The sequence below is a fragment of the Heloderma suspectum genome, chromosome 4, assembly GCF_057233095.1.
Source record: "Heloderma suspectum isolate Gila_16-S chromosome 4, 16-S_ref, whole genome shotgun sequence".
NCBI lineage: Eukaryota > Metazoa > Chordata > Lepidosauria > Squamata > Helodermatidae > Heloderma > Heloderma suspectum.
Window position 1 is genome coordinate 185153853 of NC_139461.1, and position 27571 is coordinate 185181423.

Sequence of the window (27571 nt, forward strand, 5' to 3'; positions counted from 1 at the left end):
CCCAATTGGATACTACCTGGAGTTCACAACCCAACAACATGCCATGGGTTCCTTTTCTGGGTTGTTTGTGGCTAACAATCTATAGTTAATCCATAGTTCTGGGTTCACATGTAACAACAATCAGGATTCAACACCCATACTCAGTCTATACTGTGGGCTGTCATTATGTGCAAGCCAAGTCTCTGTGGGTAAATGAGGAAGAGACCACTGGAAGCATTGGCTTTCAAACGGGAACAGGCAGTGACTGCAGGCCCTTTGGGTGTTTACATAATCCTGGAAGAAGTTTTTTTAATCATTAATAGCATGTTTACCAGAGATACACAATGGGAAATCCATGTGCCCATCAATACACTTCCTGCTAGGAGGAGGAGTGAGCATATATCCGTCTCTGCACAGGAATTCCAATGTGTGGCCATCTTGAATAAACTGTGAACGTCTTCGGCCACCAGACAGAAGCAGGTGTTTTCCATCCAGCTGTTGTTTTGTGATACCACAAGGTGCTAAAAGGGGTGGGGGAAAGGCAGAAATCATCACTGGAGTGTCACATTTCCTTCTTCAGAAGAAAATGTCATACACCTTGTATTTAGATAACACTACATTACACAGCTAACTAGCAAACAAAATTTTCCATGGACAAAGTGCATCTGTCTTTTTGTTGTGGCTTCTGCAGGACTGCTCTGACAGAAAAATTTTACACCAAACACTTAAGAGATGGAAGTTCTTTATAAAATCTCATTTTACTTCTCAAAAATCAAACAATATACAAGGTATAGAATGTATAAGATATACAGACACAAACGTTCAATAGCAATAGCGGTAACAAGCAAAAACGTATTTGAAAAACTAAGGGCACAATCCTATGCATGTTTAGACAGAAAAAAAAGGCCTTTAACTCCCAGCATGCCCAGCCAGCACTGCTGGCTGGGGCATGCTGGGAGTTGTAGGCCTTTTTTCTGTCTAAACATGCATAGGATTGTGCCTTAAGTATCCTAAAGGGGCAAGTCTTTAACTCAGAGTTTCTTACATAAATGCTCTTGATTGTCCTATGAAGAAGAAAAGACAAAAGGAGTGCAGGTGTTTTTCTCCTGAAATTTTCCTTAAATAAGTGGACTTTCCCATATATTTATATGCCAAATCTTCATGACCTTATAATTAATAACTAACTTCTGAAGAGGTTTTGGAGAGCAGTTTCTTAATAATGAATTATTTGAGTTCTTCTAGCTCATAATGTTGACTCTTCTCTTTTCCTCAGCATTATAAACAATACTTTTCTTGTAAACAAGACTTTTGAACTTACCTGAAGTTTCCTGTCTTTGCTGACAAATATCTTTAGTTTAGATATACTATTCACTGCTTTGAACTCCAAACCATTTCCACTCATCTCCATTCATTTGAACATCATAAGAAAGCCCCTCCTTTTTTAAAAAAAAAAACAACAACCCCTAAAAAGAGTCTTTTAGCTATCCTTACTAGCTAACTTTGCATCCTTCACTAAACTCTGTCTTTATCAAAGCCATTGTCTATCTTTATCAAAAGCATTATTTTAACTTTGGAGAGATATGGAGATGGTGCAATGCGGACAATCAATGTGGTGCAATCAAGACATCTAATTTTGATTTGAACTGACTTCAAAATGAAAGGATTGAGTCCACTTACTACGAAAGTGAATATAACTCATATCCTTATATTTTCTCTGCAAGATACAAGAAAAATATTCTAACATCAACAGGTAAAATTATTAAGCAGCCTATTTAAACAGCAAAAAATTTACAAAATTCAGTAAGGCATATTTTAAACTAAGTGAAAATATTCATTAAGCAAGAGCAGAGAGGCTTTGGGGCTGTCAGTGAATCTATTTTTTTTTCTCTAATATCTATGGCAGAGGCACATTTCTCCATGTGTGTATTGTATTCTACCTGTTTGTACTTCAAGGACTATCTTTCATCTGTGTTCTGCAGATGAAAATCTCTGCCCATTTGACTGTTGGTCAATAAATGCTATATTGAAAGTCCATGTATCATTCATTTATTTATTATTAATACACACACACACACACACACACACACATATATATATATATATATATATATATATATATATATATAATTTGTTGCATTTATATCCCACTTTCCTCTTGCAAGGAACCCAAGGCAGCTTACATTATCCTCCTCCACTCCATTTTATCCTCACAACAACAACCCTGCGAGGTAGGTTGGGCTGAGAGTCTGTGACTGGCCCAAAGTCACCCAGTGAGCTTCCATAGCCGAGTGGGGCAAGAACCCGGATCTCCTGTCTCCCCGTCCAACACTCTCACCACTACACCACACTGGCTCTATATACCACTTAATAGAATCCCTAAGCAGTTTACATATAACAATATTAAAATCACAGCTTAATACGCTATTAAGAACAATTTTAGCTATGATACCAATGTAAGAAATACAAAAATAATAAAAGCATCATGATTAACTGTGATTAATTACAAGACCGAGAAAGGCTGCTTAAACAAATGCATTTGCAGGAGGCATTTAAAACATAACACAGTTTCTGCCTCCCAAAATTCACAGAGGAAGGTGTTCCAGAAGGTGGGTGCCACTAGTGAGAAGACCCCCACTTCTGAGATGTTGATGTGCTGACAATCTGCTGGTTGTGGAATGACCAGTAAGTCCTCCTCTGAAGATCATAAAGGTGGACTGAGTATACATTGGGTCTGCTAGGTATTCTGGTCCTGAGTTGTTTAGGGCTTTTCTATGCCATCATAACCTTAGGGGATTTCTATACCAGCCTAAAATCCTATGTTTAAAATGGGGCTTTCCGCTTTAGTTTTAAATTCAGGATCACAACTGATTCCCTTTACACACGCTTCCTTCTCTGTAGATGGCCATTCCCATAGCGTTATGTTTCCGTGAAGAGGCATTACACACACTCCAGGTTCAGCGATCCTTGCTCCTGGGTTCCTGCCCCTTTCCCTCCCCTTGCACATTACTGGTGGATGGGGACTGACATGCGGACAGCCCCCCCCCACCGATCTCCCTGGGTCCCGCCTCCCTCTTGCATGCTTTTGGCCAGTCCCTGCCACTCAGCCCCTCTGCTGGTCCTCCACTCTGCCGCCACTGCCCCTCACTGCCACTCTGCTGCTCTGCCATTCTGCCGCTCTGTTTTGAACAGGCAGGCTGAAAATGGCAAGGAGCCAAAACAATGCAGGAGCGGGAAGACTGAACACCCATCAGACCTTCGTCACCACCACCGACATCATGACCATGTGCCCAACAACCACACTCAGCGCTTCATTCACGCTAGGGGAGAAATACATGGGGAGGACAATACCCCTTTTTTTCCGTTTGAGGAAAACATGGAATAGGTGGGAGGAAATAGTGGAATAATGATTGGACAATGACGACGTCATGTAATGGACCCGCACAATTCAGTGAGTGAGCAACCATGAATGACCAATAAACTTGAAGTGTAGACATCCCCTTAAACATGGGTTGGTAGATAATACACAGCTAATGCAATTATTTTAGCACAGGTGTAATGTGAACAGGGCTCGGTGCCCCACTGCGCACCTGAGCTGCTGCATTTAGAGATGTCAGAGAAGTCCACCACGGACTCCTGGAATCCGTGGAGGAACAGCCTCCCCCACCCCTCCATCCCGCGGGATTCCCCCCAGACAGAACATACCTGGTGGCGGATGCAGCGGTGGCGGATGCAGAGGCAGTGGATGCAGCAGCAGCGGCTCAGCTGGTCTCCCGGCCACTGCCAGGCTGCTGCGGCTGCAAATGGCGGCCGTCGTAGCAGCCACCATTTGTGTCCTTGCAGTAAGCCATGATGTTGTTATTGTTGTTTATCTGATCAGTCGCTTATGACTCTTCGTGACTTCATGGACCAGCCCACGCCAGAGCTTCCTGTCAGCCATCGCCACCCCCAACTCCCCCAAGGTTGAGTCCGTCACCTCCAGAATATCATCCATCCATCTTGCCCTTAGTCGGCCCCTCTTCCTTTTGCCTTTCCCTAGCATCAGCATCTTCTCCAGGGTATCCTGTCTTCTCGTGATGTGGCCAAAGTACTTCAGTTTTGCCTTTAATATCATTCCCTCAAGTGAGCAGTCTGGCTTTATTTCCTGGAGGATGGACTGGTTTGATCTTCTGGCAGTCCAAGGCACTCTCAGAATTTTGCTCCAGCACCACAGTTCAAAAGCATCTATCTTCCTTCGCTCAGCCTTCCTTATGGTCCAGCTCTCGCAGCCATAGGTTACTACGGGGAATACCATTGCTTTAACTATGCGGACCTTTGTTGTCAGTGTGATGTCTCTGCTCTTAACTATTTTATCAAGATTTGTCATTGCTGTCCTCCCAAGAAGTAAACGTCTTCTGATTTCCTGGCTGCAGTCAGCGTCTGCAGTAATCTTTGCGCCTAGAAAGACAAAGTCTGTCACTGCCTCCACGTTTTCTCCCTCTGTTTGCCAGTTATCAATCAAGCTGGTTGCCATAATCTTGGTTTTTTTGAGGTTTAACTGCAACCCAGCTTTTGCACTTTCTTCTTTCACCTTCGTCAGAAGGTTCCTCAGCTCCCCCTCGCTTTCAGCCATCAAAGTGGTATCATCTGCATATCTGAGATTGTTAATGTTTCTTCCAGCGATTTTAACTCCAGCCTTGGCTTCATCAAGCCCAGCATGTCACATGATGTGTTCTGCATACAGGTTGAATAGGTAGGGTGAGAGTATACAACCCTGCCGTACTCCTTTCCCAATCTTAAACCAGTCCGTTGTTCTGTGGTCTGTTCTTACCATTGCTACTTGGTCGTTATACAGATTCCTCAGGAGGCAGACAAGATGACTTGGTATCCCCATACCACCAAGAACTTGCCACAATTTGTGATGATCCACACAGTCAAAGGCTTTAGAATAGTCAATAAAACAAAAATAGATGTTTTTCTGAAACTCCCTGGCTTTCTCCATTATCCAGCGGATATTGGCAATTTGGTCTCAAGTTCCTCTGCCTTTTCGAAACCCAGCTTGTACATCTGGCAATTCTCATTCCATGAATTGCTGGAGTCTACCTTGCAAGATCTTGAGCATTACCTTACTGGCATGTGAAATAAGTGCCACTGTTCGATAGTTTGAACATTCTTTGGCGCTTCCCTTTTTTGGTATGGGGATATAAATTGATCTTTTCCAATCTGTTGGCCATTCTTGTGTTTTCCAAATTTGCTGGCATATAGCATGTATCACCTTGACAGCATCATCTTGCAAGATTTTAAACAGTTCAGCTGGGATACCGTCATCTCCTGCTGCCTTGTTATTAGCAATGCTTCTTAAGGCCCATTCAACCTCATTCTTCAGGATGTCTGGCTCTAGCTCACTGACCACACCGTCAAATCTATCCCCGATATTATTATCCTTCCTATACAGATCTTCCGTATATTCTTGCCACCTTTTCTTGATCTCTTCTGCTTCTGTTAGGTCCTTGCCATTTTTGTATTTCATCATACCCATTTTTGCCTGGAATTTACCTCTGATGTTTCTAATTTTCTGGAAGAGGTCTCTTGTCCTTCCTATTCTATTATCTTCTTCCACTTCCGCGCATTGCTTGTTTAAAAATAATTCCATTCCCTCCTCTGGCTAACCTCTGGAATTTTGCATTTAATTGGGCATATCTCCCACCAATCACAGTCGCCTTTTGCTTTCCTTCTTTCTTGGGCTGCTTCCAGTGTCTCAGCAGACAGCCATCTTGCCTTCTTGGTTTTCTTTTTCTTTGAGATGTTTTTTGTTGCTGCCTCCTGAACAATGTTGCGAACTTCTGTCCATAGTTCTTCCGGGACCCAATCTACTAAATCTAGTCCCTTAAATCTATCCTTCACCTCCACTGCATATTCATTAGGAATATTAGTGAGCTCATATCTACCTGATCTGTGGGTCTTCCCTATTCTCTTTAGTCTGATTCTAAATTGTGCAATAAGAAGTTCGTGATCTGAACTACAATCAGCTCCAGGTCTTGTTTTTACCAACTGCATAGGTGTCCGCCACCTTTGGCTACAAAGGATGTAGTCAATCTGATTTCGGTTTCGACCGTCTGGTGAAGTCCATGTATAAAGTCGTCTTGTTGGAAGAGAGTGTTTGTTATGCACAGTGAGTTGTCTTGGCAAAATTCTATCAGCCTATGTCCTGCTTCATTTTGTTTTCCCAGACCATGCTTGCCTGTAATTCCAGGTGTTGTTTGACTACCCACCTTAGCATTCCAGTCTCCTGTAATGAAAATAACATCTTTGTTTGGCGTACTATCCAGTAGGTGCTGCAGATCCTCATAGAACTGATCTACTTCTGCTTCTTCAGCATCTGTGGTTGGGGCGTATATTTGGATCACTGTGATGTTAAATGAATTCGAATTGAGATCGTTCTGTCATTTTTTGGATTGTATCCAAGCACTCCTTTAGCCACTTTATCATTAATTATGAAGACTACTCCATTTCTTCTGTGGTCCTCTTGTCCACAGTAGTAGATCTGGTGGTCATTTGATGTGAAGTGGCCCATTCCAGTCCATTTCAGTTCACTGACACCCAAAATGTCTATATTGAATCTTGACATCTCCCTAATAACCACATCCAATTTGCCCTGGCTCATAGATCTTACATTCCAGGTTCCTATGGTGTGTTGATCTTTAGAACATTGGATTCGTCGTTCACCACCAGCACCATTGGCTGCTGGCTGTCCTTTCGGCTTTGAGCTAGCTGCATCATCACATCTGGGGCTAGTTGAACTTATCCTCTGTTCCTCCCCAGTAGCATTTTGACCATCTTCGACCTGGGAGTCCCATCTTCCGATGGTATACCGACATATCTCTGGTTGTATTGATCCATTTAGTTTTCACAGCAAGAATACTGGGGTGGGTTGCCGTTTCCTTCCCCAGGGATCATATTTAGTCTGACCTCTCTGCCATGACCTTCCCGTCTTGGGTGTCCCTTCATGGTTTAGCTCATGACGTCATTGAGGTACTCAAGCTCCAGCACCACGACAAGGTAACGATCTCCTACATGGCAAAGAGCCAGGTCACAAACGGCGGCTGCTACACCATTTGCATCCTTGAAGTAAGCTGTGATAGGCTATGTAAATACTTACATAGCCTATCACGGCTTACTGCAAGGACGCATATGGCAGCCGCTACAATGGCCGCCATTTGCCGCCGCAGCAGCATGGCAGCAGCCAGAACTCAAGCTGCGGCTGGCCCTGGCCAGCAGCTCTGCGGAGCCACCGTGGAGTGGAGCCAGCCAGGAGGATTCCGGGGGGAGGGACGGTGCGCCTCCCCACCACTGCAGATTGACCAGCACGGAGCCAGGTAGGGATTTCGTACATCCCTAGCTGCATTCTGCACTAGCTGCAATTTCTGAACCAGAGACAAGGGCAGCCCCACATAGAGTGCATTACAGTAATTCAGTTGTGAGGTTGCCAGTGCATGGAGCACAGTGGCTAGGCTATCCCTATCCAGGAACAGGACTAGTTCATGCACAAGACGAAGTTTGTAATGGGCACTCCAAGCCACTGAGGTCACTTGGTCTCCAGTGACAAGGATGGATCCAGAGCACCCCAAACTATGGACCTGTTCCTTCAGAGGGAGTACAGCCCCATCCCAAAAAGGCCAACAAACCTGTTCCCAGACATGGGAACCACTCACCTATGGGGTCTCTGTCTTATCAGGAGTCCATTTCAATTTGTCTCCTGGCTCAGACAATACAGAGAAATAGAGTTGGGTTTCATCGGCATGCTGATGACACCTTGCACCAGTTCTCCTAATGACCTCTTTATAGAGATATTAAATAACACTGGGGACAGAATGGGGCACCCCACAGTTCAGCTGCGTGGGGACTGAGGCACAGTCATCCAATGTTATTCTCTGGAACCAACCCCACTGGTAAGAGCCGAACCACCATAAAATGGTGCCCCCAACTCCCAACTCCTGGAAATGGTTCAGGAGGATACTGTGGTCGATGATTTCAAAAGCCACTGAGAGACTGAGAAGAAGTAACAGGGTCACACTCCCCCAGTCCCTCTCCCTAACGAAGTCATCCATCAGGGTGACCAAAGCCAGTTCCATTCCAAACCCAGACAGGAATGGATCAAGGCAATCAGTTTCATCCCAAAATGCCTGCAGTCTAAATGTATTAGACTGAATTCAAATTGTGCTTCTGCCAATATGACTAAGCATCTACCAGTGCCCTATGTTCATTAAGCATATTAAATCAATTCCATGAATATATGAAGTGAATAAAAAATATAGAGCATGATCCCCAAAATAATTAAGCTCTTTAGGACCCCATTGATTTCAATGGGAGAGTTAAAGTAATTGTTTCTCACAGAAATTAATGAGGAAATTAAAGGAATCCTATACGTATCTACTCAGAAAAAACTTCAGTGGGCCTTATTTTATCCCAGGTAGTGGGTATAGGATTGCAGCTTGAGTATGCCTGAATTGTGTCCATTCTCTTATTCGTTCACAGAATAACTGTAAACATTTATTTGTGGTTTACAAAGAAAGAACAGAAGCTCAAAGACGAGAACTGGTACTAGGAGACATCTTGACAGCATCCTGGAGGCAGGATATGAATGCAGATCCTGTCTAGCTCTCAAACAACATGGCAACAAGGTCTCTATAGATTCTTGATTAAAGAAGTCTAATCCAGACAAAGGGAGCATTCCTGTCAGGATAGGCGGCTGCCTCCACACTCGGAAGCGACCACCTATCCAATGCAGGGTGGGCAGAGTGCAGATGGGACCTTCTCCTCCAGGCTCTGGCCACCCTGCATTGGTGGCTAGATGGCCGATTTCAGCTGCGTAGCCACAGCACATCGGGGGAGCAGCTGGATGACACATAGGAAGAGTCATACCAGCCCTTCTGAGGTCCCCGCCCCTCCCTGCCCCCACGAACACCCCCTTTTGCCCCAGTCCATGCAGCTCTTCTGAGTGCAGAGCCCGGGGATGATCCACACCACCTACAAGGTGGCATGGGAGGGGATGGGGAGGTGGCTTTCCGGGAACTGACCTCACAGGGCAGGCTCCAAGGTCAGTTCCCAAAAATTGAATAAACCTACGGCTGTCTAGCCGCTGTCTAGCAACCGTAGGATTGCATCCTTAGTTATCAAAACTGTGAATTATCTAGGGATGTCAGAGAATTCCACCACGGATCTCGGTGAGGCTGAATGCCAGTGCATTCAGCCCCCCGAAATCCGTGGCGGAATGAAGCCCCCGCCCCCCCAACCCATGAAAGGCACGTGAAACGGAGCACTTCCCTGCTGCTGTCCACACTGACTTGCGAATGGCGGCTGCCCTGCGGCCGCCATTCGCTTCCTCATCATAGCTGTGATAGGCTACGTAAATACTTACGTAGCCTATCACGGCTAACACAGGGATGCCTTTTGCCTATCATGGCAAGCCAAAAAAAAAAAAAAACCAGCGTACGCAAATGGTGGCGGCTACAGCGGCCACCATTTGCGTTCCCTATTTTTCGCAATTTTATCCTACGTAAATATTTACGTAGGATAAAACAGCGGGGAAAAAAGAACGCAAATAGCGCCCACTATGCTATTTGCGTTCCCCTTTTTTTTCACCATAATAGCCTTCGTAAATGTTTATGTAGGATAAAATGGCGAAAAATAGGGAACGCAAATGGCAGCCGCTGTAGCCACCGCCATTTGCGTATGCTGTTGTGGTTTTTTGCCTGCTGTGATAGGCTACCTAAATACTTACATAGCCTATCATGGCAGCCTGGCTGGACGCAAATGGCGGCCACTACGGTGGCCGCTATTTGCGTCCGCAGCAGCCCATCCGCGGCCGGAACTCTGGCTGCAGACGGCCCTGGCCGGCTGCTCCACGGAGCTGGCCAGGCAGGATTCCGGGGGCGAGGACCAGATCGCCTCCCCCCCCCCGGTCAAGGATTCCGGGAGGAGGGACAGAGTGCCTCCCCCCCCACCGCGAATCACATCCACGAAAAGGTAAGTGACTTTCATACATCCCTAGATGTACGCAGTTTTTGTTTTTGTTTTTGGCTTGCCGTGATAGGCTACATAAATACTTATGTAGCCTATCACAGCAGCCTTGTAGGACGCAAATGGCGGCTGCTACGGACGCAAAATAGCTGGCCAGAACTCCAGCTGCGGATGGCCCTGGCCGGCGGCTCTGCGGAGCTGCTGCAGAGCGGAGCCGGCAAGGGAAAATTCCGGAGGGAGGGACAGAGCGCCTCTCCCCCCACCGCGAATCACATCTGCGAAAAGGTAAGTGACTTTCATACATCCCTAGAATTATTCAGTTTCACTGTGAGTTTCCCAGGTATCAAAATTGCCCAGTTATACAAAGTCATTAATGAAAGTTAGGGAAATGCATTAAAATACATGCGTTTAGTGAATCAAAATTGCACACCTGAAGAAAACCACTTTGCATGCAAACATGTCCTAAGAAGTCATATTGGGCACTCCACATTCTGATTTTCAGTTTATAGCATTCAAACTAAACAGAATATGATGTCTTACCTAAACACTTCGGGGGAGGTGTCCACTTCCGTCCTTTGCATATTATCCATTCAGAGCCTTCCATGGTGTATCCAGGGTTGCACCTGTACTGTACTCTGTCATGTTCCCGATATTCAGCCTTCTCATCACTTACAATTATTCCAGATTCAATATCAAGTGGTTCTTCGCACACTGCAATTATACTTAGCATCAGAATCAACTCTTCCCCTCCATTTCACAGGAGCACAATAAACAACTAAGGCAGCAATTCAAACCTCAAACATTCACCCCTGAGGGCTGTTAGGATGAGGCCAAAGGCTCCCAGCATCACCAGGTGTGCAAATCCACTGCCTCTGCTGGAAAAAAAAACTGCCCCCGAAGTGCCCCCCATGCAGTGCACAAAGTCTTCACCAGCAAAGTTCCACCTGTGGGTCCCTGAGATGCCACGAGAAGTGCAGATCCATCATTTCCAGTGGAAACATCCCTGTGGAAATGCCTCTCCATGCTGCAGAAAGGTGCTACTGGTCACGCTGCTCTGCTGGCTTAATTCCCACCAAAATGGAGCAGAGTCTCGGGCAGGGTGTGGGTGGTACCGAAGAGGAACACAGGAAGCCACCTTAGACTTAGTCAGACCACTGGAGCCTCTAGCACAGTGGCATGCCAGGGTTTCAGGCAGGAGTTTTCCCTGCCCTACCTGGAGATGCTGGATGGGACCTTCTGCATGCCAAGCAGGTGCTCTACCACTGAGCTCTGGTGCTTCACCTGAATGATGCTGAATCCTACGCCCCCCTCATTTCACAGACAGGACCACAAATATGGCAGAAATTGACACCACTACAGGAACAAGTCTTAGACCCCCATCCCAACCTGGAGAGCCGGTGCAGTGTAGTGGTTAGAGTGTTGGGCTGAGGTTCTCATCCTCACTCAGTAATGGGAGCTCACTGGGTGAGCTTGGGCCAGTCACTGACTCTCAGCCTAAGCTACCTCACAGGGTTGTTGTGAGGATGAAATGGAGAGGAGGAGGATCGTGTAGGCTGCCTTGGGTTCCTTGCAAGAGGAGGAGGAATAATAATAATAATACAACCACCTTCTCTCAACTCACCTTTTTCACTGACGCTACCAGTTTCACAGTGCTGTGCTTCATTTATTTATTTATTTATTTATTTAATGTCCCAATGACAATCGCCCATCTGGCCAGTCACCCGGCCACTCTGGGCGATGTACAATAATACAAACAGTTTAAAAACAATAAAATTATTACACATTAAAACTTCATTTTCTAAAATTTCCCTAACCCACCAAATGCCTTCTTCTGGCTATTGGCAGCTGCCACTTTTAAAACCCTAATATGCCCTAAGAATTATGCCGTGCCATCACATCATGTCATGCTGAGGGGTTTGTGGGATTACAAAACAGCGGCCAGCAAAAGAGTGGAGAGCGCTATCATTGCTGCCACTTAGTTCAGCCCGCTTTTGCGTCATTCTGGCTCCCCTCTGAAAATTGCCAAAATCGCTCCCTGGATTTCGCCACCTGTGACTGGGGGAGTAAAGGTGTGGGTGGAGGACACATTTTGTCTGAGTGCTATGTATTTCCTCATCCCCCAGCCCACTGGCAACCATCTCTTTCACACATAAACATACAGAATCCTCATCCAGGTATACTTCCTAACTGGTATGACGGCCACTGCTATCTATACCAAATGAGCTGTGTACTGTGGCACTAATCCAACACTGGTATTACAAGGAAAGAAAAGCAGGATGTATAAGATTCCCTCCTAGAACTGGTCTACAGGGGGCCAGGAGGGAAGGAGCTGCTCCCATTTCTTCTCCGATGTGGGAGGCTGCAACACTAAGGGCGCTATCCTATGCAGGTTTAGGCAGAGAAAAGGCCCACAACTCCCAGCATGCCCCAGCCAGCAATGCTTGTTGTAGGCCTTTTCCCTGTCTAAACCTGCATAGGATTGGCCCTAAATCTCTGTTCCTGGAAAGAAAGTGCCTTTGGGGGTAGTTTTCCCCACAGGGACACCTCTCTGCATCTGTTTTTCTGTGTTTCTTTCCCTGATGGAATTGTGTGTCACTAACACCAAAAGAGGCAGGCAGGCAGGCAGATGTGCGGGAAGGGAGAACACATAAGATGAGTATTACTTCCCCAATAGGCTGTGCTCTTTTCGATTTTGTATCTACAGATATACAACATTATACTTTAAATCAATAGTTTTAATGGTGGATTTTTTTATAAAGATAGATTCAGTTTTGACAGCTATTTGTATAACCACTGTGAGAATATTTTGTTTCAGAATGGGAGAAAAAAATACCAAAAAATAATAAACCCTGGAGCAAATTTCTGAACTTCTTCTCAAACAAAATTGCAGTTCTGGGTAGGGTACCTACTCAGATAATATTTTAAGGGTGCAATCCAATGCATGTTTAGACAGAAAAAAAGTCCTACATTTCCTAGCATTTGCCAGACAGCCACGCATAGGATTGCAATAAATTATTGTCATAACTGGAAGTATTCGTGTAGAAATATAGCCGGATAACTGGTTCTTCAGTTCCATCAAACAAAGACACTAATGTATCTGTGAATTTACAAAGGTGACATATGAAGTGTCCTACTGTTAACAAGTTAATATATTAATAATCTCACATCCCCTAAATGACCTGTGTTAATTCCAACTCTAAGATAATCTTCCAAGAATCTGCTACCTCAAATTGGCAGAAAACCACAACTTTATAGAGAAAAATACAACATTGAACGAATTCCTATCTCTACAATCCTGCTGAAAACAACCCTCTTTCTGTAATGAATACTGCAGCAACATTTTCCACAGGTAACATTTTCCCATTTCCCTCCATAATTTACCATTTTGGGAAGTACAGCACCACTGCAGAAAAAATAGGACAATACAGACCAGCCAGCTCCTCATAGCACTTCAGGCAACTTACAGCTGTTCTGTACCAAAGAATCTGCACTCTCAGTTCTGTATTCTCCAAACCCCTTTTTTCTTTGGTTTCTCCTCTAATCCAGTGTCACTGTTTATTTGCTGGGGAGTTTTTTATTGATATGGCAACCTGACAAGAGGGAAAAATTACTGGAATGAGACACATGAACTTTGAAACCCAAAAAGGAGTGTTTGCAAAAGGCTTCTGACTTTTCTGTTGCAATTCTAGCAGCAATGGTAAAATCGGTAGTTCAGTACTTGGTGTAGTGTTGCCAACTGGCCACATGCTTACCAGGGATGCTGACATTTGAACCAGTTCCTTTAGCTGTCCACTAACAGTTATTTGATTAGCAGGCAACAAAGCATACTTTGATGACTTCAAAAGCATTAGCTGCTGATTTGTACATATCAAGCTTCTGTTAAAGGGACGAGAGCAGGCTAAGCAGTGTTTTGTCTAACCAGTTAGCAAACTTACTAACCTGCTCTTGTGCCATTACAGCAACTTAGGGTGCAATCCTATGGAGTTTTAGACATCATAAAGTCCTACAATTCCCAGCATTCCCCAGCCAGCATTGCTGGCTGGGGAATGCTGGGATTTGTAGGACTTTTTTTTTGACTAAACATGCATAGTATTGTGCCTTTACTGTGCAAAGGACACACTGATGGGCTGGCTGAAAAGCTGATAACTCTGCTTTGATACAAAGCAGATTCCTTTTTAAAAAGTCATGGGTCACAATAGCATAGAGAGCCCACTTAATCTCATTGATTCCATTTGGTTTAAGACCTGTTGTGGAGACAAAAGCCCTATGCAGGCATTCAATTGCTTGTGCACAGGGCTAAAGTATGTAGGGGGGGTGTGGGTGTACACATAAGGCCCACCCCCAGTGTCCCCACACACATAGTTCACAGTTAGACCTTCACACTTTGAGCGCAAAGGGCTGAAGAGGGCTCTGTGAACGTGTTCAGTTGAACATGTTTACAGAGTTCCCACAATCACAACTCTTATCAGGTTTTCCAGTAGCAGGAAATCTGTAAGCCTGTTCACTGAATGTACTTACAGAGCCTGCCTCAGGCATTTGCATTCAGTGCACAATGGTCTAAGCAGAAGCCAAGCAAGCAGGGACACAAGGGGCAGGGCTTACGTGCACGCCTACACACCTCTACACACGTTAGCCCTGCTCATGAGCAGGCAAATGCCTGCATAGGGGCTTGAGTGGGGCTTGAGTTTCATATGAAACATAATTTCTCAAAAGAGGTCATAGAAAAAATGCTCATCACAGTCTGAGCAAGAGCCTATGGACCAAACTACATGTTGTGCAAGTCAGTGGTGACTGGATCTCACTCAGCCATTCCAGAGTGCCTGCGCAGAGAAAATGCCTTGTTGTCCAGGCTATTTCCCAAATCAACACTGAATAGAAAGTGTTCTGAATGTGCACTGCTAAGGGCCTATAATTCTGCCCTGTCTCTGCATCAACAGGGGAAGTTAACAATCTCCCTTCCCCACAATCACATTGGTTCGGAAATGAGCCGAGTGATTTCTTCCCAGAATCTGCAGCGACTCCTCTTATTTTCTGAGTCAATCTGACATTCAGAAAACAAGTGTACTGCCTCCTTCTCTACCTGCAAGGCCACACACACACACCCAACCCCCCAAACATCCTTTCCACTTCTCCTTCTGAGTTATATAGTGGCTGGTTGTGGTAAGAGTAAAAACAGTGCATGGGGAGAAGGAAAGAGGTAGGCAGGTCCCTTCCCCATTTCTTCTCTGGTGTCTTTACTAAACTTGAACCTGGTTATGAGCTTTACAAGTCCCTCAAAATCTTCTTTGCCTCAGATTAAAATACAGGCCAAAAAAGAACTCCTGGCTTCCCTACAACCCTGTCCGCAGGCCCTTGACACTCTCCAACAAAACACTTGGTCAGCCACCCTCCCAATACCCTGCTCATCCCCCTTAAAAGATATAATGGTGTTTGGGAGGATTAAAAAGGAGGTCAAACTTTCCCTCCTTTTCTCCTTCTCCAGTTAGCCCTTCCCCCCTTCCCTCCCCAGCAGCAACCCCCCCCCCCTGCAGCAATTAAGCTAAAAACAACCTCCATTGGCACCATGGTGGCTTTTAAAAAGCCTAATTGCTGCATATGGAGGGCAGAAGGGAGCCTATATAGACCACAGCTAGCATAGGGATCAGAGGTTCCCCACCCCACTGTAGTATATAAGGTCAGAGAAACTAATTTCTGGAAAGCAGCTGCAGAAATATGACTTTGTGAGTCCAATCAACAGTCGGCTAGAAAACCAAGGCCCAAAATTCTGTCAGTGGCTTCATCTGGAGAGAGTACATGACATGCAATTCATTCACGCTGTTAGATCTTAATTTATTTGTTCCTTTACCAGGGTGATTGCATCAGCCTCTGCAGTTGTCCCCATGCCAGCAAGAAAATGTGCCTATCTTGCTCAACTTCCCAGCATGTTTATGACATATGATGCAAGTTTTAACTTAGTTTTATGATGTTGCAATAGTTTTTGTTTTTAGTGTTTATTTTAATGTCCTTGAGGTGCATTTGCATGGACCAGTCCCATAGCACTGCTGCAATTTTTAAAGATGCAGGGCCGATCATGTGGGTCTTTCCCAGGGAATTGGCAACCACCACCCTTCCTGGTGAGCATTAAATAGCTCTCACAGCGCTCCTGTAATACATAAAAGGCACCTTCATAAAATTATGACGGAGGTCTTAGAGGAACCATGTGAGTCAAACCATATTTTGCATGGACTTGGAGGGAGCAATCATATGCAGATCAACGGTCACCTCTGACTGGGGCTGACTGCCTATCCACTGCAGGGCAGGAGGAGTGGTGAGGAGCAGATCTCTCCCGTGCTTCTGCTGCCCTGCTTTCGCAGCTAGACAGCTGATTTTGGCTGTCTAGCCGCAGGACCTTGAAGCGCGGAGGGGGGGCAGCCGGACAACACATAGGAAGTTTCATACCAGCACTTCCAACCTCCCTGCCTTGGCCTACCCCCAGGAACACCCCATTTTCCCCACTCCGCACCATTTCTTACGAGCACAGAGCCGATCCGCGCTACCTATGAGGTGGCACGGGAGGGGTGGAGGTCGGTTCTCAGGGGACTGACCAATCCTATGGCCATCTAGCTGCTGACTAGCGACCACAAGATTGCACCCTAAGAGGCTTGAGAGCAACCATACAAAGGCAGCAACCTCACTGCATATTGGTATATGTAAAGCGGGACCTTGGGAAGTAGCTGCTAATGCTTTGCTGCTTCATTGTAACAATGCATTACAACACACATGATTTTCAGGGGGTGGGGGATGGCTCTTAGCCTGTTCCCTATGCTTGTTTTCAAAAATATTTTTTGTCAATGGTTTACGTCTTAACTGCGACGAATATGGAGTTGAGTACTTGGTGGATTTTATTACAGACATTGAGGACTTGAATGTTTTATTCATTTATTTTAAATTGATACTGTATACAGATACAAAATAAGTTCTACAAAATAACAAAATATCGTTATTCACACATTTTGGAAATATTTGCGCGATACATAACAATGACAACTAAACCGTAGAATTAATCATGTGTTGTACTGTTGTTTTTCCTTGATTTACCTCAGAATGGTCTAATCAATAAAAACAGTAAGTGGAACTCAATGACAGAAAGATACGATACATATTTAGGATGGCATTTTGTACATACTTACCTGGGTGTAAGTCCTATTTAACTCAGTGGTGCTTACTTTTAAGACAGCTTTCTTAAGGTGCTGAATGTAAGATGTCAGGGGGTTAAGCAGGATCCCTCCCCCTGCCCCACATTTTCTTTTCCCAGGCCCCTCATTTGACCCCTTAACATCCCCACTCTGAGATGCTCTTAATGATAGACTTAATTGTAAGATTCACACAGAGGGCCAGTTCATAGGATTGCAAGGTGGTCAATAAGCCATGGTGGCTTGTTAACCACCCTCCACATGCCAGTCGTGTGCCAGGGGGAAATAGCATAATTATCCTTGCTGGTGCAGCTTCTTGTGTCATCCAAACCTGGTGAGGGTGGGTGTTTAACAAACCACCCAGAACCCACAATATGTTTTAGGGTTGCACTCCAACCTCAGAAGGGGGAGTCAGAGAGCTGCCCCCTGGCCCTGCTCCTTGCAGCTGGTGTGTCTGCCTCTCAGACATTAGAAAGTCAAGCTTGGAGAGGGGGGAAATGGGGAGTTCTGGTGGGCAGGGAGGGGAGGAGATTGGAGAGGCCAGGATATGATTGATCCTCAGCCCTCCTCCTCTGAAGACCCCTCATTAGATAGGCTGAGAAGCCGATCTAGTGAAAAACTCAAAGAGCAGAGGGCAAGGAGGCAAAGATTACCTGTGCTACTCCTCCTGTGTCCTGCCCTGCCAGCTTCAGCCTGGCAGGGCACAGGAATCTTGGAAGCCTCTGTGTTCTGGTGCTTCTGAGCAGTGAAGGCACAGTCCATAGGATTGGGCCCTTATGACATGAAACTGATTCCATGCACAAGCAATAGTGTGAGCCTATCATAAGATGGCTTCAGTGTCTTTCCATGGGTGTCCATGTCAAAGGCAATCCCTGTGACATAATCATTTTAGACGTGTACTGGTACCTCTTGAGAACCAAGTAAAAAAAATAAGTGACCAGCTTTCAAACTCCTGCTCATAGTTTATCAGTGAATTTACTAGCTTTGACAAAGTTTGGATTTATGAAGCAAGGTTTTGGTTTTCAGATTTTTTCCTTGTATAGCTCTGTTTAATCAAATGATTCTTTGAGAGCGGCACATGGGGGCAAGCTGCTAGCCCCACCATAAGGTCTGTCCATTCTAAACTATGCAAGAGTTGATACAGAGGAATATTTTAAAACCATTACCCTCACCGATCTGGAAGTTTTCGTTACACTTCCAGAGGAAGCCGGACATGGGTGAGTCCATCCATCACTAGTCCTTGCTCACCAGGCGCTTGCCAAGCCACCACCGCTGCCTGCCAACTATAGTACGTGAGCCCCTGAACAGCTCAGTGAGCACCCAGCAAGTGCTGTGGGGCCACCTGTCTCCTTAGCGAGCCACCATTTTGTTTAATGGCAGCTCAGGTTTCTCTGTAAAAGTAATGTTGCATAAATGGCATCTGTAAAGGGGCCTGTAATGTTGTGTAAATGGCCCTTTACATAAAATGGCAGCTCACTAAGGGGATGGGTGGCCTTTCAGCGCTCGCAGACTACATAAGTGGTGGCAGCTCAGTGAGCGGGGTCCAAGGGTCCAAGTGTAGGCGGGAAGTTTGCCAAACTCCACCACACTCTTGGACTTCTGTGACATCCCTACTGGGGAATTAATCCATAATCACTAATCAAAGCAATGTATATTTAACCTTTCATAAAAGAAATAATTGTATCTACTATCTTTTTAGAACAGTGGTCTCCAACCTTTTTGAACCCATGGGCATATTTGAGAGATTGCTGTGGGCACCATCACAAAATGGCTTCCACTGTAGATGTGACTAGTCACATAATGGCTGCCATGGGGCCTGGCTAGTCAAAACTGAGCTAAAGAGGTGGGAAGGGCAAGGCAAATGGGTAGACAAGGGAAAAAAAGAGCAATGCTAGAGGCTAGAAAGGGACAGAAACCACCTTAACGTTTTCCGATGTTTTTGTTAAAATATTTTTTTTAAGGGAGCAGGGAGGGGAGAGCTTCATAGGCACAGTTGGAGGTCCCTGCAGGCACTGCCTTTTTGGGACCCCTACTTTTAGAAGGAACTGTAATTAAGGCTGCAATCCTAAACACATTTACTATGGAGTAAGCTGCATTAAACACTGTGGGACTTACTCCTGAGTAAACAGGCACTGCAAGTTGTCAAAGCAGTTGTCAAAACATGTAAACAACTGAATCCATGCAGACCATGAATATTAAGCAGGAGCCAAAGTTATATCCACTAGGCCTATATCAACTATGGAATCCAAGTTAGAATGGATACAATCGATTTTATCCACAAAGCGTCGCCCAAATAGGTCACAGTGGGATATTGAGTGGTCCACCTCTTCTTGCAGGACAGAGCATAACAGGCCTCTGACCACCTGAAAAAGCTCTGCTGTATGACTCTGAGCAGACACAACGGTGGCAGAGAAGTACAATTTCTTTGCCGTCCTCATTGCCATGGAGTAGGCTTTCATATGAGCTCTTGCCCCATGTTCAGTCGGATTCATTCCATGTTTTCTGCCAACATTGCTCTAGTCATTGTCCCACTTGTTACATCTCCGGCAGCGCCCTGGAAAACCTTCAGTGGCAGCCCTGCTGGGGTGGGCCCACTCCCAGGCTGCCCACTCTTTATTCACCAACCCACAGGAGGTGCTGCAATCTCTTGAAGCTGGCAGAAGGTCTCTTGGAGAGAGTGCAAAGTCAGGGGTCTAGTCCTGCTGCAAAGAGAAAGTCTCTCTGGGGTAGCCAGAAGTAAAAGGTAGGAAGCACGGTGGTAAAGCTCACTTACAGTCTACCTGGGCGGGTGTCGTGATCAGTCCTAATCCTTCTGCCTGGTCAGTATTGAGCTTTTCCATTAGCAAGGAGTGGGTTAATCTCTCCCACCTTTTTGAGTGGGACTCAGATCAGGGGATCCAAATGCTAAATAGAAAAAGGTTGGTAACAATGTGAAATTAAAAATAAATCAAATTCTGAGAAACAAATGCAAATATAGTATCATGTTTGTTTGTTGTTTTTCATTACTGGTTTAAAAATTCTAAGAGATGTCACAACTTAAATGCTGATCACAAGGAGGAAATGTGATCGCTTGAAGGGTTTCAGCATCGTGATTTAGTGAATTTTGTGGTGGGGCTAGTTCCTCTTTTCCATTGTTACACCAAAATTGAATACATCCAAGTTTTATATACTGAGCCCAGCAATTGCAGATAGGACTTCTTGACAGATAGGGCTGCATGTTCTTCACAAACCCTTCTAGTAGGAGGTCATCCAGAGGTATCTTCGGCTAGATACAAGTGAGAAAAACATGAATTCTAGATCCTATACTCTGTAAGCTTTAAATGATGTGATGAAAGATAGAAGAATTGAGTACTCTGGAAAATGTTGTGATAAAAAGGCTGGCCTCATAATCATGACCAGTACACAGTTCTTCTCCCTACCAGTTGATGGGATTCTTGCAAACCATGATAGACTAGATCTTGGGCTCTTCTAGAAATGTATTTCTTATGTCCTTAAACTAGAGGGTTCACTCAGAATCACCTATCATAGATGAGTTATGCCTTAACTGTTCAGAGATTCTGACTATGCATTCTTGTTTTTTTAATTTAAAACTCAAATGCATCTCACAATTCAAGTGCGGGGTGGGGAGGAGAGTAGATAAATCAAGACTTAAATCAGTCTATGCCTGTTACTGGTGGCATGTCTTCTTTTGCCTGTTGTTGTTTTCTTTCCCCTACAAACATGCATTCAGAGTCAGACCTCCATGGGGGGAAAAGCAGTTGAAGGCAGAAATGTCCAGTGGGGAAGAATAAGAATCCCCCCACCACCACCGCTTCCCCACTGAAAACAACTTCCTCCAAGGACTGGCTTTCAGACAGTTTAAAATCATTGCTAGGGTTTCATTACACATACATTCAAATATCATGTGGTTTGCCCCTAATGAACAAATACATAATCACAAATCTAACAGATATAAACTGCAGGAATTCTACCTCCAGAACTAAGTCGAACCACATGGAAAGTGATACACCAAAATGGGTACTACCATCTAGAAGTGTATTTAATGTATCTTCCCAGTGGGTTCTTCTGTAATAATTAATAGAAAGAAGTCAAGTCAGTATGGAGGTTTTCCATCATCAAGGAGAAGGCTAATCTTTCCAGTCCTTCAGGGAATCCAAATGCCAAATAGAAAAAGAGAGGTGTTGGCAACAAAGTGAAATACAAATAAGTAATCCTAATTCCCATTAACAATGCAAACATAGGCTAGAACTACAGTACTGCTTTATAGCGGTATTGAAGTGCACTGATAACTGTTGGGGCACATTACACATTTAATATACCACTTTTGTAGTGTTATTTCCTGCTTTTTATTCCACATTATTCAAAATACTGTAACAAATGTCATTGCGTGTCCTATGGGGCATAAATGTGCAAGAGGGATATAGCGTTACCATGATGGGATCATAATGGTGTAGATCTGGCCATAGTATCTTATGGCATTTTTTTTTAATTTCTCTTTTAAAATACTAGGAAATGTCACATCCTAAATGCTGACCATAAGGGGAAAGACTAACTTGCTCAGAGTGTTTCATCATCCTGCCTTGATGAATTTTGAAAAGTTATATAGCTACTCACTTCTCCATTCCATGGCTGGTGGAGCTAGTTCTCATTTTCCATCCTTACAGTGAAAGCTAATTCACCCATGTTTTACACATCCAAGTTGACATTGGTCAAATACATTGGACTGGCTGGATCCTAAGGTGCTCTTCCATTCATGGAAAGAGTCTATCCATAAAAGAAAGCCCTCTGATCTAGCGGGAGCCGGGGACTCATGCTGATAAAAGGTAGGGAAACACATTTTGCCAATCCCCCCCTCCCCTTCCAGTCTCCCACACCACGTCCCATACTGTTTCAGAGGATCCCTCAACACTCTAGAGCAGATATGGGCAGGGGCATAAAGAGCTTCAAGGGGCATTTGCAAAAATCACCCACCTTTCAGTTAGTAGGCTCTGGGAATATTCTTTCTTGCCCTTATCTGGACAGAGATAGCCTAGCTACAGTTATCCATGCTCTGATAACTTCTCGTCTGGATTACTGCAATGCGTTATACGTGGGGCTGCCTTTGAAAACGGTCCGGAAACTTCAGCTGGTCCAAAATAGGGCAGCAAGATTGTTAACAGGGACTGGCCTGCGAGCTCATATTACGCCAGTACTTTTCCAGCTGCACTGGCTGCCAGTCCATTTCCGGGCCCGATTCAAAGTGCTGGTGTTAACATTCAAAGCCCTTAACGGCTTGGGGCCAGGTTACCTGAAGGATCGCCTCCTCCCATATGTGCCTGCCCGGACCTTAAGATCATCATCAGCGGCCCTTCTCCATGAGCCCCTGCCAAAGGAAGTGAGGCGGGTGGCTACTAGGAGGAGGGCTTTTTCTGCTGTGGCACCCCGGCTCTGGAATGAGCTCCCTAGTGAGGTTTGCCTGGCGCCATTGTATTCCTTTCGGCGCCAGGTAAAGACCTTTTTATTTTCCCAGGCATTTTAGCATTTTAGCTTTCTAAATTTTTATCTTTGCTGTTTTAAATCTGTATTTTAAACTCCTGCACTGCTGCTAGGTTTTATTGTGATTGTATTGTTATATTGTGGTTTTAATGTTCTATATATTTTAAATTGTTTTATTGTGTGTTGTTTGGTTTTAATTTTGTGAACCGCCCAGAGAGCTTCGGCTATTGGGCGGTATAGAAATGAAATAAATAAATAATAAAATTTCTATGAGCAGAAGTCTACTTATAGGATCTTAGGATTCAACCTGATACCACTGTGTGAATAGGACTTCTTGTCTGATAGGATGGCAACTTCTTTTCAGTGTTTTTTTTAGGGTGGCCAGGTGTCCTACTTTACGGAGGACAGTCCTCTATTTTGGAAAATTGGCAGAGGGAAGTCCTCTATTTGAAGGTGTCCTCTATAGTAAACTATGTGAAATTGATGTTAGCCCACTGCTTCCATAAGCGGCATTTCTGCATTCTAGTCCATGGGTGAGGGTTCTGAAAAAGGACTGATCGTTACCATCTGGAATGAATAAAGGAGACCAACTTTTTGTGACAGCCTACTACAGCCCTAGTAAAATTATTAGCCACAACAGCCCTCTTTAATGAGTAGCTTTTACTTAAAAAAAAAAAAAACCTTAATTGTGTAAAAGCATATAACTGCAAATACATAATATTTATTTGAGACTATACGTTTAAAACGCAAAGGGCTCAAATTGACCCAGAAAAAAAAAATCCAGAAGGTATTGAAATGTTTTTTGGAAGCATCACTGAAAAGTTGCAGAACACACAGTGCAAAATCTGTAAGTCAGACATGGAAAAATCTTGTTTTTTATATTTCACTGAGGGATAAAATGGTGCACAGAGGCAGAGGTCTGGTATGTCTTTGGCATATTATACACCAACATTTCCCCCATGTGGCCTGTTATCTGACACCGATCAATGGTTGGTCATAACTCTATTGAGGTAACATGCCCAGTGTACAATAATACTACTCCCCACCCCCTGAGCCTTTGTCAGCATAATTCCTTCCAAATACATTCCCACATAGTCTTCAATGTCTTACGCCCCGCTCAGTTCAGCTCCATTTGACTTCACACTGCTCACCTCCAGAACTAAAGTATGAATGGCAAGCTCAGTGGGTTTTTCTTTTTTGTGCCCCCTCCAGGTCCCTCTCCCCTTCCTGTCCCACTTGTCCTGCTTCCCTTATTTGTCCAGTTTTTGTTCCCGGATCTTCTCAAGGGCTTCTAGCTGGACAAATAATGTAGCAATAGTTGGGAGGTGTGTGCGTGCTAGACCATGAAGGGGGTGGGTGGGGTGTACAAAGACCTGCTTCCATGGCCATCAGTACATCCAATTCCTATTGTCATAGGATTTTTGTTGCTGCTGCTGCTATTCTGTTTGATACAGCAACATGACAGGAGGAGAAATTACTAGAATTAGTTACATGAACTTTTCAGTTCAGTGAGGACTGTTTGCAAAAGGTTTGTGACTTTTGTGTTGCAATTCTGGCAGTAATGGCTAAAGCAATAGTTTGGCATTTGTAAGGCCCCAGACCTGAACCAAGCTATTAGTAGTTTTAGAGGCATTTAGATGATCTCTGACTTTGGTCAGTTGGCAGGCTGTTTTCCCTAACAGGCCTCTTGATTTACCAGGATGAGTCAAAGGGCAGATAGTAGCAGTACCAGGCACATTCCATACTAATGAGCCTGAGAGAGTCTTATCAAGATGTGCCTGAGAAGCGAAGTTTATTTGTGTTAAAGCTGCAGGTGGCTGTGCTGCGAAAGTTTCCTTCTGACCAAGCACAGCTACTCTATGCTGGTAATGAATGCTAGGGGGTGCTTGCTGCTGCCATGCTGCCTCACTGCTAACATGTATGGTATAAAACCCATTGTACCCCATGGCTCTGGGTTCAGAGAAGCTGTCTGATCCAACCATTGGGTATGCCTGTGTGCTGATTGTACTCAATAAAGTATCTCCTTATAAGTAAACCTGGATCTGATTTATCACTATCTTGGCAACTCTAACCTAGGAGTTCAACGCCCACGGCCAGGGCAATACAGCATTTAGTGTAATGTTGCCAGTTAGCAAGAAAGGGAAAAAAAATACCCTGCTTACTTGGTGAATAACTTTTGAGCCAGCCCCTTTAGCTGTTTATTAACACCAGTTTGTTATAGTTGTTGACACAAGACTTGTTGACACAAGTCAACATGTGTAGTACTCAAGGCTAGCCAAGTTATGGCATCTGAGGAAAGAAATCCCACAAGCACCTTGCTTGCTCCCTAACAGTAAAAATTATGGTTGCGGGTTTTTCAGGTAGGTTATAAAGGTTTATAAATTTGTTTTACTACATTTTTGTATGTTTATTATTATTCTTTTCTGAGTTCTTGTAAACTGCCTTTGGTGGTTCCAGAAAAACAGTATAGAAATGCAATCAAATAAATAAAATGCTGTTCTTTACTTTGGGATTTTAAAAGTGCTTAATTACATTTTCTAAGGACTCAAGAGACACTGTTGCTGACACAAGCCTGCCAGTGGCTTTTTACCTTATGTCAAACTCCCTAAAACTCGCAGCAAAATTCACTCACAGCCAGATCCAGGTACTGAGTACAATCCTCCTCTGACCCTAAAACTCCTCCTGTTGTGCTTCAGACCGCTTGGAAAGTTTAGTTGGTTTAAGACTCATTTCTATAACTTTTTTCTGGGAAGAACTTTACACAGGGCAGCCTCCTGGCTAAACACAACCACTCACTCCCTTCCTCTGATCTTCACCAGCAAAGTCTAGTTATCACACAGTAGAGGAATAGCTTAATATTCAGGCCTCAGCAATCCATCTCCACCTCAGCTTTCTCTGGTCCTTGCCTCACACCCCTGTCTCCAGCCCACTCTTTTCTAACTGTTGGATAACTGCTCTTTTCCATACACCTGTTAGAACCGCCAGCCAATCTGAGTCTGATACTTCCCAGACAAGTTCAAATGGTTTTACATGATCCAGGACCCATCTATCATGACTCTGGGTTAAAGATTTCTGACATATGTCACTTGGGTACAGGTGCATAATTACACACATGAATTTTATGATGTGCATTAAGCAGAATCATATTGCAAAACAATTGCCTTTATTTTTTTAATGAACTGAAAATCCTTGCAGACAAAAATAATTCCAATGCAATTATACACACACATATATTACTTAGAGAAGGTGTGGGCAGAAGGTAGATCTCCAGATGTTTTGGATGTCAACTCCCGTAACCCCTTGCCAGTATGGCCAGTTCTCAGGAATGCTGGGAACTGAAGTCTAAAACCTCTGGAGAACTAACTTTTGCCCACCCCTGATTTTGGGTGCTAGTCCACATTGGTAGTTCCAATGTTTGGAGCCAGAAAGGTGTATGTAAAACACTTGCACTCTTCAACCCTCTTGCTTTTTTCTTTCTATAATGTTAGACTTACAATGTTTTGAACTGAATTTTGTTAGAAGTGGATTAGGCCTAGGTTTGTAGACACTAAATAACTTCACCCATGATAAAGGTTGCAGGTGTGGCTTCCCTAAAGGTTGTAAGTGTGGCTTCAGTTTAGGTTGATAATCCATTGTGCACAGGTTCAGTTTAGCTTGATGATCCATTCTGCATATGATATACCATGGGAAGTATGATTTAAAGAAGCAGTAGCAGCAGCAGCTTTTGGTAATATTCAAGATAAGCGAGCAATGATTTTTGAAGACCATATGTTGGTTGAAAATGTCCACTATACACATCTTATACTTCCTGTAAAATACAAAGGAAAGGATTAGAAGAGAAGATTGCACACATTGATTCTGAGTAACTATCTTCTTTGTAGATGATCTGCAGCAGAATGCTGTCTTTGATTGTATGATGTTAAACTGGCTTGATACACAAGCAATAGTTTGTGACCATTAGGAGTGTATGTCTGCTTTCGATGAAGCCCCAAAAATAGAGGAAAGAAAAACTTAAGGCACAAAAAATCAGCATATTCTACTCATCAACTATTTTCCTTAATCGTCTTTGGGGCTGCGCTTGTTTTTATTGATGTTGCATTGTTACTACAAGTATAGCAGTGGAGCTTTGAACTTCGTAAGGAAATGGAAATAAGTGGCTGGGACAGCAGCCCCCTTGGGGTATAACCATTCTTCTGCTTTCGTTTCCTTGGGGCTCTGGGAAAAATGATATAATCATTGCCCATTACCCAAAGCTTTGAAATGAAGATGTTAGGGAAACGATACCCAAATGGTGTTGTTAGAACTGCCTTTTCGTCTTCCTCTGTCACTTGTTTTATCATTCAACAATGAACTTGCTTTGTCCTGCCATAGTGGTGGAATACTCCTATTTTTCTTGGGAGTCTCATGAGCATTTGATGAGGACCGTTCAAAAGCACCTCTAATCAGGGCCAAACTAAACATTCCATCTTGTATGCATGGTGAAGCAATGCTCGCTAGTTTTCTATACCTCCATATAATCATGCACAGACCTGATTCAGATCAGGACCACAGAACTCTGGGTGGGGGATAGAAATTTTCAACAACAAAAAAAGTGGGAGAGGTGGAAAGTTTTAACCTCCCCCCCACCCCTGAAGCTCCATGGTCCTAATGCGAATTGGGGCCATGCATGCTTACACAGAGGTAAGCATGATGAAGATGATGACTGCTTCTCACAGTCTGCTGAGAGAAGAGCTATGCTCACCTCGGTCCTGCAACCAGCCCTTCCCGTTGTGTATGTGTGGAGGGGGGAGCCCAACCCTCTATCATTCCAATTACTGAAATCGCCCATCCTTCAGTCTGTGACCAACGATGGACCACCTGAGGTGCTGTTCTCACAGCAACTGAGTAGCTTCATCATACCTGGATCCAGCTCTATTGTTTCCAGAAGTCTTCATCACCTGACTCCCCAC

At 44.3% G+C, this 27571-nt stretch overlaps 1 protein-coding gene across 1 annotated transcript in view; it reads right to left on the reverse strand.

The window, feature by feature from the left end:
- The window catches only part of LOC146347838 (complement factor H-like), an 81428-nt gene that overhangs the window by 43175 nt on the left and 10682 nt on the right, over positions 1-27571 (reverse strand). Inside the window, exons 6-9 of the mRNA XM_084851625.1 lie at positions 16478-16511; positions 13357-13424; positions 10516-10686; positions 312-500 (exon numbers count right to left, since the gene is read on the reverse strand). Coding sequence (XP_084707751.1) covers positions 312-500; positions 10516-10686; positions 13357-13424; positions 16478-16511 — 462 coding nt within the window. The remainder of the gene's footprint in view (positions 1-311; positions 501-10515; positions 10687-13356; positions 13425-16477; positions 16512-27571) is intronic.